The sequence below is a fragment of the Geospiza fortis genome, unplaced genomic scaffold (genome assembly GCF_000277835.1).
Source record: "Geospiza fortis unplaced genomic scaffold, GeoFor_1.0 scaffold180, whole genome shotgun sequence".
Lineage (NCBI taxonomy): Eukaryota > Metazoa > Chordata > Aves > Passeriformes > Thraupidae > Geospiza > Geospiza fortis.
The window spans coordinates 216137-232219 of record NW_005054452.1 but is presented as its reverse complement, the minus strand read 5'-3'; the positions used below and the strand labels follow the sequence as shown (position 1 = coordinate 232219).

General features: G+C 36.1%; 1 protein-coding gene across 2 annotated transcripts in view; it reads left to right on the top strand.

Annotated features, from left to right (window-relative positions):
• Window positions 1-15271, top strand: part of CTNNA2 (catenin alpha 2) — a 477001-nt gene extending 461730 nt beyond the window's left edge. For both annotated transcript variants that reach the window (XM_005427746.2, XM_014309794.2), the window contains one exon: window positions 14093-15271. In XM_005427746.2, the coding sequence (XP_005427803.1) occupies window positions 14093-14380 (288 nt within the window). In that variant the 3' untranslated portion in view covers window positions 14381-15271. The remainder of the gene's footprint in view (window positions 1-14092) is intronic.
• The last annotated feature ends 812 nt before the right edge of the window (window positions 15272-16083 follow it).

The window sequence follows — 16083 nt, the reverse complement described above, 5'->3', positions numbered from 1 at the left end:
CATAGTGATGCGCAGATATTCCTCCCTGATGACTCAGGGATGCTCTTTGTATCCAAGCACAGGACAGCTAAATGGAGTTCAGGGAGGGTGAGAGTCTTGTTTACAAAGGTACTATCAAAACTTTCAGAAATGGTTGTTTCCTTCCCTGTCAAAGAGAAAAATAATGACAAAGAATATAAAATGTCTCCCTGACAGGCTTTTCTAGCTTTGAATAATGTGCACAAGGTGTTTTATTACTACTGCTGATTCCTTTAGTAAACCAGACACTGAAATCTTCAAATCTTCCTTTGCAAAGCCATGAACTTGCCTGGCAAATTTAGCTTCCCCAGCAAACTTTAATCTTTTCAGGAAAAAAAAAAAAAAAAAACAGGTTAGTCAATCTCTAATGTTTCACTGGGAAAACTTCATGGGAATTGCTGCTCTTAAAGATGATTTGAAGTTTGTGCTTTTCAGAGGCAAATGCTTGGAGGTAAAATTTAATTTAGATCCTAAGCACATCCTTTGCTGATGAGTTTATCAAATTGCCTTCTCACATAATTATTCTTGCATAATGCAGGAGACTTCAGTTTTTGCACAGAATTGATAAAACACAAAGAGCAGCTGTACAGTGCCCTAATCTCACTTCAGTGATACAAAAGCATTTTGGTGGCATGGAGAAACTCTTTTTAAGACTGGTGTAATCATTGGGAAAAGAGAATCAGTATTGGTGTCATTCAATAAGGATGTTGAATTAGAGACAGTGATCAGCACTGAGGGGATATCGTGGAACAGAGATGTCAGTGGATTACTTGGAATCCAGAGAAATTTGCATTCTAAAGTTGTCTTTAGACAAATGAGCAAATCAGCAGTTGGCTGGCTTCTGTATAGTGGGGAGTTGGTAGAGGGGAAGATATTCCAAATTACATGAACTGTTGCAATAATTAACCTGAAATCTGTCTGTGCCAATTCTAATAACAAATTTTTGCCCAGGTAACCCCAGGCTGTGAATTTGACTGAAAAGCTTAAATTTGGAAGAATAAATAAACTCATGTTACATTTACTGAGCTAATTCCCCTGTTAAATTATTTTACTGGCAGCTATGATTTAAAAAAAATATTAAAATGTCCAAAGTGCACAGATTCCTACATTTACAGCTTTGGCTGAAATGTGTGTTCACTAAATTATGAAGTTTGTTTAATATTATTTACATGTACATTACATTAAATTAAAATGTTATAAGGCCTAGATTTCAGCTGATTTTATTTAGTGTTTAATATGAAAACTTTTAAAGCAAGTATCTAACAAATTTCTTCCAACACATGCTAATTCAAATGAGTTAAATCTTCATAAATTATTAGCAAACTGAAAGTTAATTTTTGATGCAGCATTCTTAAAAAATTTATACTTGCAAGCACGTTGTGTATAATCATCTCAAAACGAACCAAATATATTAACTAGTCTATTTACACCTATATATTTAAGGAGATCAACATTTAGATGAAAGGTTTATTCCTCAGTCACAATGGCAAAAGGTGAGCAATAGTTTAATGATGTGAGGTCATCTACAGGGATCAAGCATTTTTTTCAGTATGATTAAAGCAGCGATGTGAAATTCCCAATTTTTCTCTGTTTGCCAGGCTGGTTTATCTTACAAGTTGAATTAAAACTTTGTGGGTTGGTTCTTACCTTCTTTTTCTCTGTGAGAAGTGAGGGAGAGCTGTGAAATGCTCCATCTGTTCCCAAACCATGTCAGCTGGCACAGAGATGCTTCTCCCTCTGCCCTCCTGCAGTTTTGGGCTGGTTTAGCACCATTGCCTCAACACAAATTGTGTGGATTACATCTTGTTTAAGCAGAAGTCACAATGACAGTGCGCAGCATTCTGGAGGACTCTTCATGTTGATTTAACTTGCAGCCCTTTTAAACCTCGACCTCAGCTTGTTTGAATTTACAACACAAATTTACACACATTTACACTTGAACTGGGTGTAGTGATGGAGGAAACCAGGACTGCCTCAACACCCTGGACTTTCTGATCCTGGGACAGTTGCACTCAAAGACATTAAATAATGATTCTCTTTAATCAACAATCCCTTGGATTTTTATCAGTCCCATCTGAGTGTCTCAAAGCAAACCCATGGTGTACCCTGGTAAAACTGAAAACAAATAAATATTGTCATTATTTCCTTTCTACAAATAATGCTGAGCCGTGTTCAAGGCAGAAAGGATCTATAGAATCATGATGGGTTTCAAACACTACATACTCCTTCATGACTGTAGTGGTTTTGGTAATTTAAGATTTTTTAATTAGGAGATTTCTTAATTATCGTGTTGATGAGTGTCGTGGGTTTTAGTGTTGGTTAATTACTTGTGTACTTATTTCTTGTTGTGAAATAGGATTAGGAGAAAGGTAAAGTAGGTTTAAAATTTTTAAATGGTATAAAGAAAATTTTATTAATAGTAACTAAACAGTACTGACAATTAAAATATTTTTTAGAATACTTCTTTTTTCTTCATAACTTTTTTCTATTTAAAATGTAAAGAAACAAAACTTAAAATAGTTAGTTTACTATTTTTAAAATAGTATACTACTAAAATACTCAGTGTTCAAGACCAGTGTTTCTCTGCCTTGTATTTGATATTCCAGTTTCCACTCTGGATGACCAAATAAAATAAAACCAAAACCAAAACCAGCCAACCAAAACCAACAAAACAACCCCCAAAAAACAAATTAACCACAAATACTGCCATCCCATCCCCCCCCCCCCAAAAAAAAACACAACAGGAGAAAGACTTCACCCAAGTTAACGATGGTTTGAAAAAGATAGAATTGGAAAGAAATCCTGCAGTAACAGTGGGAGGCTGCCCCACTCAAACTGTGCAAAGAGATGAGAGTAGGTCTCTGGTGTAATGGAAACTGATTATTTTATTATTCAGAAAGATTTTAATTGAATTATGAAGAGGTTTTTGCTCTCATCTCTATTGCTGTGTGAACAGTGACTCGTCTAGCCAAGTGTAAACATCTGCACCTAAGATGTTCACTCCAGCCTTCCTTAGTGTGGAACTCCAGAGCCATTTCCAGAGGGCAGAGATTCTTATTTCAGGTAGACACTGACAACTGCTTAGATTGGTAATATCTTAAAAAATACAGAGGCTTAAGCAGGTGAATTAAACCATGTGTACAGAGTCAGAAAGTTTAGCCTTGGGCATCTTTTGAGGGTTAATATTGATATGGAAGTAAATCCAACTTCCTGTGAACTGAGCTGATGCCTAATTTTTTCCTGAACAGAATTTTTTAAATTGCTTATTAAGGAGAATTTATCTGTAAATTTTGTGTCTTGATGCCCTGATCTTTTTACGTCCTGGAGGTTGGAGAGATTTGTATGTCTTGTAGTTTGTGGGGTTTGCCCATTTGACATTTTGGGGACCAAAAGAGAATTAAGAAAAATAGTCACAAAAACATTCATTAAGTTGTTTGAATTCTTGGACCACTAAGCCAAATCCAAGGACAGATAATTTTTCTTTGCAGATGTTGAGCACCTGCCTAGATCCACTGTATTATTTTTAGGATTCTAATGCAGTTTAAGAACTCTAACTGAGTTTTAAAGGTGAAGTGCTCTGGCCCATTTCTGTAGAGAAAGAACCCATGAAAGATCTCAAGTGCTCCATGTTCTTCTTACCAAGTAGAAAAGGAATCTGGAACCTTTTGGTCCAGAACCTGGAATTGGGTAGATTGAGTACAAGACTTAATTTGTAGAAATGAAAACTCTGAACACTTTGATTCAGTCACAAAACACACCAAATCCATGGATTTTAGGAACAGCCCAGTTTTTCCTGCTTTCATTCCTAGGGAAATTGCTCAGTGAAAGGCATCTGAAAAAATCTGGGTGTTCAAGTGACACCAGCCATAACTAATATTTGAAGACACTCAGTCTGAATTTTTCTGATGCCAACTAAGTGCATCAGTCAAGTGTGTGGCTAATCATGATTAATGTACACTATTTAAATAAGAAATTTATATGAAAAGAGCCTCTGCAAATGCCTTTATCATTTCACCATACTTCTGAAGTTTATACCTTCATCTCCTTTACGTAAATTCTGGATTAGTGGTGAGATTTGGAGATGTGGTTGAATTAATTTGTTTTGTGGAGGGATGGTTGTCCTGAGCTGAAAAGGAGAGGAACCATTTGGATTATTTGAGTCATTGAGGATATCAGTACTTCTGCATTTGTTACTCAGGGAAAATGCTGCCTAAAGTGCTGAACTCCAAAAGAAAAGAGACTCCAGGAAAATCTGTAATTCCTAACACAAGTATTTTTCTGAAGAGAGTCGTACTGGACTTATACAATTTCAGTTGAAATTAAAAATTTGTCAAGAAATTATATTTTTTCCCTCCTTTTCTACAATTACTCTTTTTCCCCCCCCCGTTTGGATAGGACACTTCTCTTTTAGCAGTGAAAATGAGATTGCCAACATCATCTGCAGAGGTCATAGATACATTTGTATGTGTACAGAGAAGGCTCAGAGAAAATATTGTTGCCTACAACTACTTCTGAGGAGGGTTTGGAAGAACCAGATCCAGACCTGTCAGTTGCATGGACATAGGGACAGGAAAAGCAGTTAAAAAAAAGTGTTCACATGGGAAATACTAATTAGAGATAAGGTAAAAATGTTTTAACTGGAGGGTAGTGAAATTCAAGTGCAGGGCGGAGTTCTGTAGCCCAGAGATGTGAAATTATCCATCCTTGGACATACCTGAATTTCAGCAAAATCCAGAACAACCTCATGTAATTCAAATTTCCAACAGGACATTGCACTAGATGACCTCAAAAGGCTCTTTTCATCCTTAAAGAATATTTGCATAATAAAACATGAGTAATAAAAATGAGCTCTTAGAATTCAGAGCAAGATTTTATTCATTCCAATTTATTCTCAATTTGCTGTCATCTTTACTTGTTCTTTCCCTGTGAATTGCAGTAGCCATTACAAATGTTTTTGTTCTGTTCTGGTTTCATTTGCTTGCACTAAGAACAGGTAATTACTACCTGTTTTAATGGTTTTTAATGACATTTAGTGTTAGCTAAAGTTAAAAATTTAATGAACAGATGCATTTACAAATTGTTTGTTCAGTAATTGACCAGGGGAAAAAATCCTTCTAGTAGGGAGCTCTCGTTACTTACTGAATGTTGTTTAACCATTGATTGACTTGGCCAAATAAATAGAACAGTTAATAATGAATAATTTATTTGGTATAAAAGTGTAGAATTTCCATTAAAAATTTCTTGTTATATATGATTAAGCCATCTCTGTCCGACTGAAATAGAGCTTCCCGTTGAAGACTATGGTGGAGTTTTGATTTTTTTTTTTTTTCTTTTTTTTTTATTTCATTGCACACTGTTGTAAAGTCCTGGAGAGCGCTCAGGGAATCAAACAAAGGAAAGGAATGTTTTCACTGATTGAGTTGATCAACACTGGAAGGACCCTCAGCTCCAAGGGAGTAAAATCCTTTCAGCACCACAAAAATGATCAATATCTTGAATGGTGGAAGCCTTTATCAGCTTCTACAAGACATGAAATACAAATGAAAAACAGGCAAACTTTAATAAGAAAGGAGTAGTTGTCCTGGTATCATCTTCCATTCTACAACAAGATTTTATTTTATTTTATTTTATTTTATTTTATTTTATTATTTTATTTTATTTTATTTTATTTTATTTTATTTTATTTTATTTTATTTTATTTTATTTTATTTTATTTTATTTTATTTTATTTATTCTGATGTGTTTGATGCATCGTTTCCAAGACTTTTCCTGAGAAAAGCCGGCTGTCCCCATGGAGCACTTATCTTCTAAGTGTCCCTGTGCTGACCTGGCCAGCATGATTTTAGAGATAGAAAAGGAGCTGGAGGAGCAGATTTGCTTCAAAAACTAGCGGATCCTCACAGCTGAAGATGTGGAGATAAATCACATACAGATACCACTCTGGTACAAATTAAAAAGAATTTGAGGAAATAGCACATTTCTCAGCGTTGTAGTCTTAAGTCCTGCTTTGTGCTGCTTTTCATTTTGTTTTCTTTGAGACAAAATCAGGAGGAATAGCAGGAGATAACACATTTACTTGTGTAAAGCATAGAGTGTTTCTGTGCTTTATTGATTTTTTTTTGTATCCAAAGTCTCCTGCATTTTATCACTGAGTACAATTTCCAGCCAAGCAGACATGATTTGGACTCATTTCAGGTAAGATTGTTAGAAAGACATGGTTTTTTTTCTTTTTATTGTACCTGTTCTCTAGATAAAGAACAAAAATAATTGCTCCTAAAACTCAGATTGAAAGAGCATTAGATTATTTTGGGCTTTTAAAATGTATTTCTGTCTTCAAATTACAAGTCAGAGCTCCAGTTGGGAGCAGGGAGATCACTAGCACAGATTAGTTAAAGATCATTTATTTCCTCTTTTTTTCAGATTTAGCTGCAATTGGATACGATAATGGAAATGTGTACTGATGTTTTTGACAGAGACCTGCCCTTGCTTTTCTGTGACCTCAGGTTCAGACCTGTTGTGTCTTGTGTAGACTTCAGGCATGTGTGTGTGAATCCCTGTGTAAATTAGTGTAAATTGCTTTTTTCCTGGGCTTGATACTGAGTATTGACAGAGTTCCTGTGCTAATTTCCTCCTGGCAGTATAAAAGTTTTAGTTGTTGTTGGAGTTTGCCTCTCCCATCAGATAGAGTTTGGACTTCATCTTGCTGCAGATTTTTTATCTTGTTCAATATTGGGTTTAAATCAGTCATACAAAATTCTATTTCCTGTTAATCATCCAAGGACTCAGAGAAAATTCCATGAGGGAGAATGGTTTTGAGGTTGTAAATGTGGTTGTGCCAAGTTTGCTTCAGGGATCATTGGAATTGTGGTGGCCATTAGACAATCCTGCTCTTTGTCCAGGACATTCCACCCTTGGCATCATCCCCCAGACATTCCTTCTGTGCAGAATGAGGAGGATTTGGAAAAAAAATATTACAAATCATCATGGCAGAAGACCATTCCCTTGTTTCTCAGTTGTGAGTTGATGTAGAAAGTGTTTCTTCCTCTACATTCATCCTTAGGAAAGAAAACGTGTGGTATAAACAACCAAATTTTCTGTCCCCATCTACAAAACTCCTTTAGCTTTATTCACTGAGGATTTCTTCCCTGTCCTCTAGAGTTTTTCCAGATACTTTGGCATGCAGATTGTTGTGAAATACTTTAATTCAGCAGCAGACTCTGAAAGTTCTGAGACAGTGCTGTAGTATGAAAAAGACTGCTAAAGCAATTGAATTTTAAAAATTCAATGCTGTGTAGGATTGCTTGTCCTTACAGAGGTTCTGGTGAGTGGTAAGAATTGTACCGGTTTGGCATCTGTTTTCTCCTGTGAAATGGCAGATAATGAGTAGAAAAAGAAAATTAAATGTTTCTGAGAGATTTTGTTATGGGTCAAAATAATTTCCCCCATTAAATTCTGAAATGAATGCAACAAGATATTAATTAAATGTTAAATACTGAGGAAATAACCTATGTTATATTTGGTAACTAGATTAATTATTGTAATTTTTTTTCATAACAATAGTATTGGAGAAATAATTTGTTCACTGTAAATGCATTTGTTAAATAGAAAAAATAGTATCTATCAAAAATTCAATAATGTGTTTTCCACCTTTGGGACCTGCAGGCTAGAGACACACTAGCAATAATTATTTTCCAGAAAAATAATTAGCTAATTAGGTAATTAGTTAACTTCCAGGTGTTTCCAATTGTCTTCTTGTCATTTCACCATTTCAGTTGTTAAAATATGAGCTTTCCCATTAAGTGTTCTCAAAGCAAATGAATTGGGATATCATTTTGTCATTTATCGTTTTGCTTCTGAAATACTAAAATATTTACTTGGAATAAGTAAAGGAAATGTAGAAATGCATTTCTATTATACCTGTTTACCTTTTACTTGGAATGTCAGTTCTGGGAGTATTTTTATTTGCTTCTGCTTTTGCAAATTAGCATACAGCACTTGGTAATGTGTTTTAAAATGACTATAGTCCATAGAAGACAGAAAATATCCATCGTTATTGCTGTATTTTTGTGCTTTCTGCTGTCCTTGGATGTGGCAGCCTTTGTTTAATACAACCAAATGGGCTTGGGAATCCCCTGGGTTTCTTACCTGTAATTGAAAAAATGCAGATGAGGGTGGTTATTCAGTGGATTGGGCACCTATAAAACACAACTATCCCCAGAATGAATTAAATATTCATCATGTATAAAGGAGTAAGTTAATTGCAGTCAAATGTGAAAACAGGTAGGAAAGGACAAGTACAATATAATTTTCTCTGTGTAGCTACAGATCCATTCTTAACATTATTATGACCACATTACATTCCAGATAAAGACTTCTTTTGAGAGAGAGAGATTTTCAAGTATTTAGGATAGTTTTCTCCAAATGGACTGTAGCTAGCAAGAGCCCTGTGAGATTTTGAAGTGCCTGACTAAAACAGCCCCTCAGTGGTGCTGATGAACAGCAGATGTCTCCTTCCAAAGGGAAGGGAGCATCTGAATAGCAAACAGGCCATTCTTGCATTGGCTCTCTCTAACAAGGTCATGTTTTATGCATGAAATGTGCCACAGAAATGTAAGATATAATTTTATAAATAAGATCTTTTTCTGGCATACCTCTTGTAGGTATGGATTTACTGTTAAGCGCAGCTGAGAGGAAAATCTTCTGTTGCATAAGAATGCAATCTGAGAAATCCATACTCCTGATTTAGCATCCAGGTTCATAATTGCATAATTGTAGCCTTATTTTCTCTAGTGACTGTTGATTGACCTTTGGGGTGGAATAAGAGCAACTGTACTTTGTCCAGGAAAGTATGAACTTCCTTTGGAAAGGAGGAGAAGCAAGGAATTCACCCAGAATTCACAGAATCCTTAAGGCTTGGCAGTGCCTAAGTCACCTGCTAAAGGTGTACAAATCAAATCTTAGCCAAGAGTATTTGAGGAGCTACAGGTTTTATTTCAATGTGTAAAATAAATTATATTTTCTCCTCCCAATCTGTACAAAGTGAACCAGACAAACTCTATTTATCAATAGCTCCTCATGCTAATTTCTTGCTTTCCTACCTTTCAAGGTCAGCAGGGGCTGCTGTTATCAGCTGAGCTGCCTTCCTGCATAACTGATGCCCAGGCTTCCCGAATTGATGTGCACTAAAAATGTCCACTAGTTAATACATATTAAGCAAAACCATCCAATATTGATTTTACAGTTTCAAGAAATAGAATCAATCTTTCATGAGTTCTTTTGATTAATTAATATAACTGCTAAATAAATAATTTCAGGTAATTAATAACTAAAATGACCTGCTTCACCTCTCAGCCTTTATCTTTGTCTCACATGTGGAACTTGAAATATAATCAGCTTTGTTACCATGTACTTGCTGATTTCAGTCAGTGAAAACTCATTTTTTTAGTCATTCACTTGAAAGTGGGAAAAAACAGAGCTGGCTGAGTCTTTCCCACAAAAGAAGTTTTTTTGTTACTGAGTTTTTCTAAGTCTTTTTCCAGTTCCTCAATATTGCTCTTGCATTGAGAAGAGGACTCAGTATCCCATGACTGTGGACAGACAATAAACTGAATATGATAATTGAACCTATTTAATCAGTCTCCTCCTTTTTGTGTACTCAAGGAGTGATTGCCTGGGATCCTGTGGAGAATAAAGTTCCTTATTGTGTAATTAGGTAGATCTGGCCCGAATTAAATCTACATTTGTGGGTTTTAACAGCTAATTATGTATCAATCACTTGCCCTCTGCATGACTTGACACTTTCCCAATTGTTGTCTGCAAATTTCATCAAATGAGTGACTTCCTTTCCAAGTTTTTAGTAGAAATATTAATATTGTGAAGCCTCTAGATGGTTTTTCCAAGACCCCACTGTGAAATTCACTGTTGAGCACTGAGAGGTTTTTTGGATTTTTTGGGGTTTTTTTTTTTGTGTGTGTGTGTGTGTATATGTACTTCTGGAAGCAGCTGCTGGAGAATCTGGAATCCTTCTGCGTATGTGTCTTGTTAGTTTTATGTCAACTGAGTTTTTAATCAAACTGTCATGTATTACTAAGCAAAAGACCTTTCAAAGATCCATTTATACCCACAGCATTATTTTAAGCAACTCAAAGTTTAATCATACCAAAATATGATGCAGGTTACTTTGAAAATATTTTAACCCACACAGCCCTTTGTTTACCACTAACTGCATTTCTTTCCTCTGTTTATGGAGTCTGCCACAGACATTGGATCATTTAATTTTGGATTGCTCTCAGCTGAGCTGGCCTATAATTTCACAGGTCATTTTATTTTCATTGCTCAAATTTTTTGAGACTAGAAACTATCTACAATTCTTTTGATGTTTTCACCCACTTTTCAAGGTTTATTAAAGTCAGCAGTAATAATATAGAGCATTCTTAAGCAACCAGCTCTTTTGAAACTACCCATTCTGTATCCTTACTCATTGGAAATACAGATTGGTGTTGATTTTTTCCTCAATTCCCCTTAATTTTTAGGGATATTTATTATTATAAATATGAAGACATCTCTGGAAGTTAGATTTTCTCCTTTCTAAAACATAAATTATAATTTTCCCCATCACAGGAGTGTGACAGGGCAGGGAGAACATCTCTTTTCATTGCTTTACAGTTAAGGACAAAAATTTCCAGCTTTATTTCCTCCCATTTCTTCAGCTATTTTGTTAGTGCAATTGCTGGTTATTTTATTTAGATTATGTGTAAAAGAAGCAAGAAATCTTGATTATCTCAAGATTCTGGAAAATTCTGGAAATAGTGGAGGAAAATTGCAGAACAGCTGATAAGCAACTCAAAAACTCCTCAAAACCAGAAGGATCTTCTGTAGGGGGAGGAAAACCCTGGAATCATATTTGTGGCAGATCTTTTCCAACCTTAATTCTAAGTGACCAGGTCCAGTGCAGTTATTCTTAGGTTCTTTATGAATTTTGAATTTTCTTCAGCATTCACTGAGTTTCCTGGGACAGTCACCTAAGTTTACCTTTTTTCTTTCCCCTAAAATCAGGCAAACATATTTTTAAAGAAGTCTAAGCAGCAGAACACCATTACTTTGTGCAGCAAGTCAAAGGCTCTGTTGGCTGTTAGGACCAAAATCCATCATTATATCTATAATTCTTTGTGTATTGCAGGGAGTAAAGGTTGCCTCCTGTACTGTGAAGTAATTTTCCTAGTGGTGCTTTTATTTGAGATGTTAATTTTCCTTCTTATGATTTCTTTTTAAATTAACATAACATTTGGAAAATGCACAGGTTTCTGTGCCCAGATTTTGTAAGGAATTAACACACTCAGGGCTTGATTCACTGCTGCCTCATTCCAGCTTTGTGTGGCAAAGCACAGCTTCAAGCTGGAGCAGCACAGTGGTGTGGGAAGATCTAAATGTTAATTGGGATGATGTTCATTCAGTTTAATTCTTCTTTGCTGAGCCATAATACAAGCAAGGAGCTGGAGGCTGTAAGAAAATCATGGGAAATGTTTAGGTGGCCAAATTGGATGCATGGAATGACCACCAGCAGATTTTGGAGAACGCTCACAGCCTGTGGTGGGGTTTTATGTCTCTTTTCTGGTTCCAAGACTTGGAAGTGTTTTGCAGGATAAGTGGATATTAGGGTTAAAGACTGAGTATCTGCATCTTAAAATGTGATTATTAGTGGTGAAAACAGGGAGCTCTTGCCTACTCTAACAGCATGTTGAAACTGAAGAGAGCTAAAATGGCATCAAACTACAAAACCTGGTTTCCTAAAAGGTGTCATTGCAGCCTGCATCTGATTGTGAAGAAGTGGAAGATTCTGCATGCCTTCATGACTACAGTCCATAAAATTACTGATGACTGTGTTCAGAGGTGTAGATTGAACTGTGTATAGGTTTAAACATCTATTTTCAGTGCCCCCTCATTTTAAAATGATTCCTTTAATAATTCTGTTTCTTAATATATGTAAAACAGCTTTTTGTGGTGGAAAATGTGAAGCTGTTGGAAACCTTCAGCAACAGAATTCATTCAGGAATGTGCAATAGAGGCTCCATCCAGTCAGTTTATCCACACTGATTATGAAATAGACACTGTTTGATGGTATCACTTTATATTCAATATCAATCCACCAGTGTTTCAAAAAGAATCATTTAACAATGAATAATGCTTGATTGTAGATCTCTGTAGTGAATTAGAATATCCTAATTTAATAGAGTGTGATCTGTTATTTGCCAACAAACATACAGATTGCCTTATAAATCATGCAGCGGTGTGGTTATAGAATAGCACTAGACTGGATTATATTTCATTACTCCCTATTGAACAGTCATGTTTCTGCCATGTAATGTAATTTTCCATCTTTTAACTTCGTTTCTTTTACTAACAGAAATACAAATTAGTCCCAGGGAAAAATATTTACTAGGGGCCGGCAATTAACTGTGCATTTCAGGGAATGGCACCACGTACGTGAATGTCATAAAAATGCTTTTTTTTTGTTTTCACCTCACTCTATGTAGCTGTTTATGTATTTGATGAACTATAATGAGTTTAAGGCCAGAGCAGAGGAAATAAAACACCCCAGGTAAGTATAGATTAATGTGGTTTCAAATACAGGCTTTCTGTAATGTCTATTTTTGTTCACATCAGTCACTGACCCTTCAGAAGGAGATTTCTCCTGACCTCTTCTGTTAATGATGCAAAATGCTTGAGGTGAAGTATGGTGTGGCTTTTGTTATTGCCCTATGACTGTTTGTCCTGCTTACCTTGCTTAGCATTTATATTACACAGCCATGTGCTCCCAAAATAAGGAGCAGGAAAGGTTTGGAGTGACACAGGCCATTTGTACTAATCAAAAATAGCTCAAAACTTCCTGAACGTGTGGGGTGGAATCAAAGAGGAAAATAAAGCTAATACTCCATCCCATATCATTCCTACAGTCTGGGAAAGACATCAGTAATTGAAGCAGCTTCCGGGGTATATCTGAAAAGCTTTATCACTAAAAACATCTATCCCACTCTTGAGTATTTTAGGAAAGGGATAATTGAACATCATAAGTAGTAACCTGGCTTGCTACAGTCCTTAGTAGTATATTTTTAGGATTTATTACTTTCAGAATATCCACTTGGATCTGGCAAGTACCTGATTCACATTGTGGAACATTGAGGCATTGCCTTGGAAGTCCCCATTATATGTTGAAATCCTTTTGAAAATTTTGGCCGGGGTATGTACTTCACTTCAGTGTGTGATGGAAGCTTGCTGACTGGAAGTCCCAGTGTTTTGAAGCTCAGCAAGTCCTTGAGGGCTCTTACATCCTGAGGACACCCAGGAACCTCAGGCAGGTTCATGCATGGGAGAAGCACAAAGGCACAAAAAGCCTGGTAACCACAAAGTAACATTCCTTGAGACCAGAAGTAACTCACACATTACAGGAGCTGCCAAAACCTGCAGTTAACTGTCTCATCTTTTCATTTCTGTAGGGGTTTCAGAAGCTCCTTTCATCTTTTCAGATGGGATTCTTTAACAAGCTCAGTGCTGGCCTCACACTGTTCCTGTAGACATCACTGGGGGTGTTATCCTGGGCTAACAGGAATAATTAGAACAAACTGGAACACTTGGGAAAAATCCCTGTTGACCTGTTTTGCAGCTGATGTGTAACAGTAAATTTTTAAAGGTTTAAGTAAGAAGTAAAGGGATTTTTGTGAGAAAACAGAAAACTTCTTCTTTCTTGTAGAAAAAGAATCAACAACCAAAAAACTCACAAACAGACAAACAAAAAAAAAAAACAAAACCCAGACAACACAAGCTTTTCCTTTAGCTTATTAAAAAAAAATTAATGTGAGGTACCACAGTCTTACCTTTACTGTTCAGTGCATGATGTTGCCAGTGCTGGATACTCCAGGGTACCCTGAGGAAGAGGATTTGTTCCATCTTTAATGAGATCTGGGAGGATCCAGGCTCCAGTCAGGAAATGGCCCAGTGATCCAGCCATGGAATAACCTTGCTGTATTTTGTTTTGGAGTAACCTTGCTATATTTCATTTTGTTTTCTGTTTTTGTAGCTGGACAGTGCCACTTCTCTCATCCAGGCAGCTAAAAACCTGATGAACGCTGTGGTCCTTACAGTGAAAGCATCATATGTGGCTTCTACTAAATATCAGAAGGTCTATGGCACTGCTGCAGTGAACTCTCCAGTTGTATCTTGGAAGATGAAGGCCCCCGAGAAGAAACCTCTAGTAAAGAGAGAAAAACCAGAAGAATATCAGACAAGAGTGAGGAGAGGGTCCCAAAAGAAACATATTTCCCCTGTACAGGCCTTAAGTGAATTTAAAGCTATGGATTCATTCTAAACCACTGAGCTTTACCAGGAGGGTTTTATATTCTTTTTTGTATGCGTACCTGCCGACTTGTGTGCGTCTGGCATGGGGTGGGGGGACAAAGTGACAATGTGCATGCGACCTGAGACTCTATTCCAGTAAATAACTCTCTGCAGTGCCCAAAATTCAGGGCATTGCCTTCTGATGTTAAGTGGACTTAACTCCAAGCTTCCTTTTTAAAACTAAACTATAGCATTAAATTGGCCAAAGAATTTGCGTCACAGGGGTATACGTGTGGAATAAATGATAAATTCAAGTCTAAACCCTGAAATTTTTATGCATGCAAGAAACATTAGGTTGGCAGGTATATTAAGTGAAAAATAAAATTAAAAAAAAGGAATTGTAATGGTAGACCATAAAGCTTGTATTGCTTCTGTTGCAGTGCAAATATGTACTAGCCAATATGCTTCAATGTGTGGCCCAATAATTAAATGATATAACTTTTAAGTCATCTTCATTATAGTATGTGAATTTTTAAAACAGATTCAAACTAATTCATCTTAAAAATGCTTCTTTTGAACCAGATTTTGTTCTTTATATTCTAGTAGTGTTATGACTGCTCACATTTCAATTAATCCCATTAATATGACCAGAGGTTTACTTTTGCCAATTGAATTCCTTATGGTGGAGTATGAAGCACAATATGGTGATTGACATTGCCTTTTATATTATGATTATTATTCTGATTATTATTATTATTATTATATTAGTAATAGAAGACCTGGTGGTGGAATGTTTAGAGACAAGGAAACTGACAGTGTGAGAATTTAGAGGCAAATATGTAGGTGTAGCTTGGATTACAGGTATCTGACATACCATTGTAACCACTAACTCAATAAACTCATTTAACCTTGGAATCCTCAATCTGACTCGTCTCCTTTAATGCACAGGTATCTCCTGAATCATAGTAGATGTATAGAGTCATAAATTCTGCCTTTTGATTACTTTTTGTTCTTAATTTTTGTGAATTTTCTCATTTTTTAATAACCAGAATAAGCCAAACATGGTCAGTGAGTCAAAACCAGAGTTTAAATCTGAGACAGATTTAACCCTCAATACATATGAGACATATGTGTCATTAAATTATTTGTTTAAATGCAACACCTCAGAACAATCATAAAGATAATTCAATTTATTCACATGTAGGGTTGGCACTTCACAACCTTGGAATCACGTGTTGTGCCATGCTTTACAGACCTGTACAAAGTCCAGTGCACAAATATCTACTTTTATTCCCTTTTGACACCAACAGTTACTTAATTACAGATCCTGTATTACCATTATCAAAAAGTCTGGGTGTATATATAAAAGAAAACGATGAGCATCTATTAATTTCCCTTGTAATTAGATAATCAGGTTAAGGGAACATTTGTGGCCTCACAGGGGATTTGAAACACTGTGATAAACACTGAGTTCCAGCAATAGTGGCAAGTGTAGCCCTTGCAGAGTTTTTGAGAGATGTTTGGATGTTGTCTCAGATACGCTGATTATTCCTCAGAATGGCAAAGCACCAAATTTTGTTCTATTGCCCTCCTACACAGTCTATGTAAAGAAATGTACTCTCAGAGGTCTTTTAGGAAATTACTATTTTTGCTTTCTTTAGTTGTAGTGTGTAATAAAAGCAGCTCCCCAATCAGAGCCAGAGAGTGTAGGCATGACCAAAACCTATGAGATGT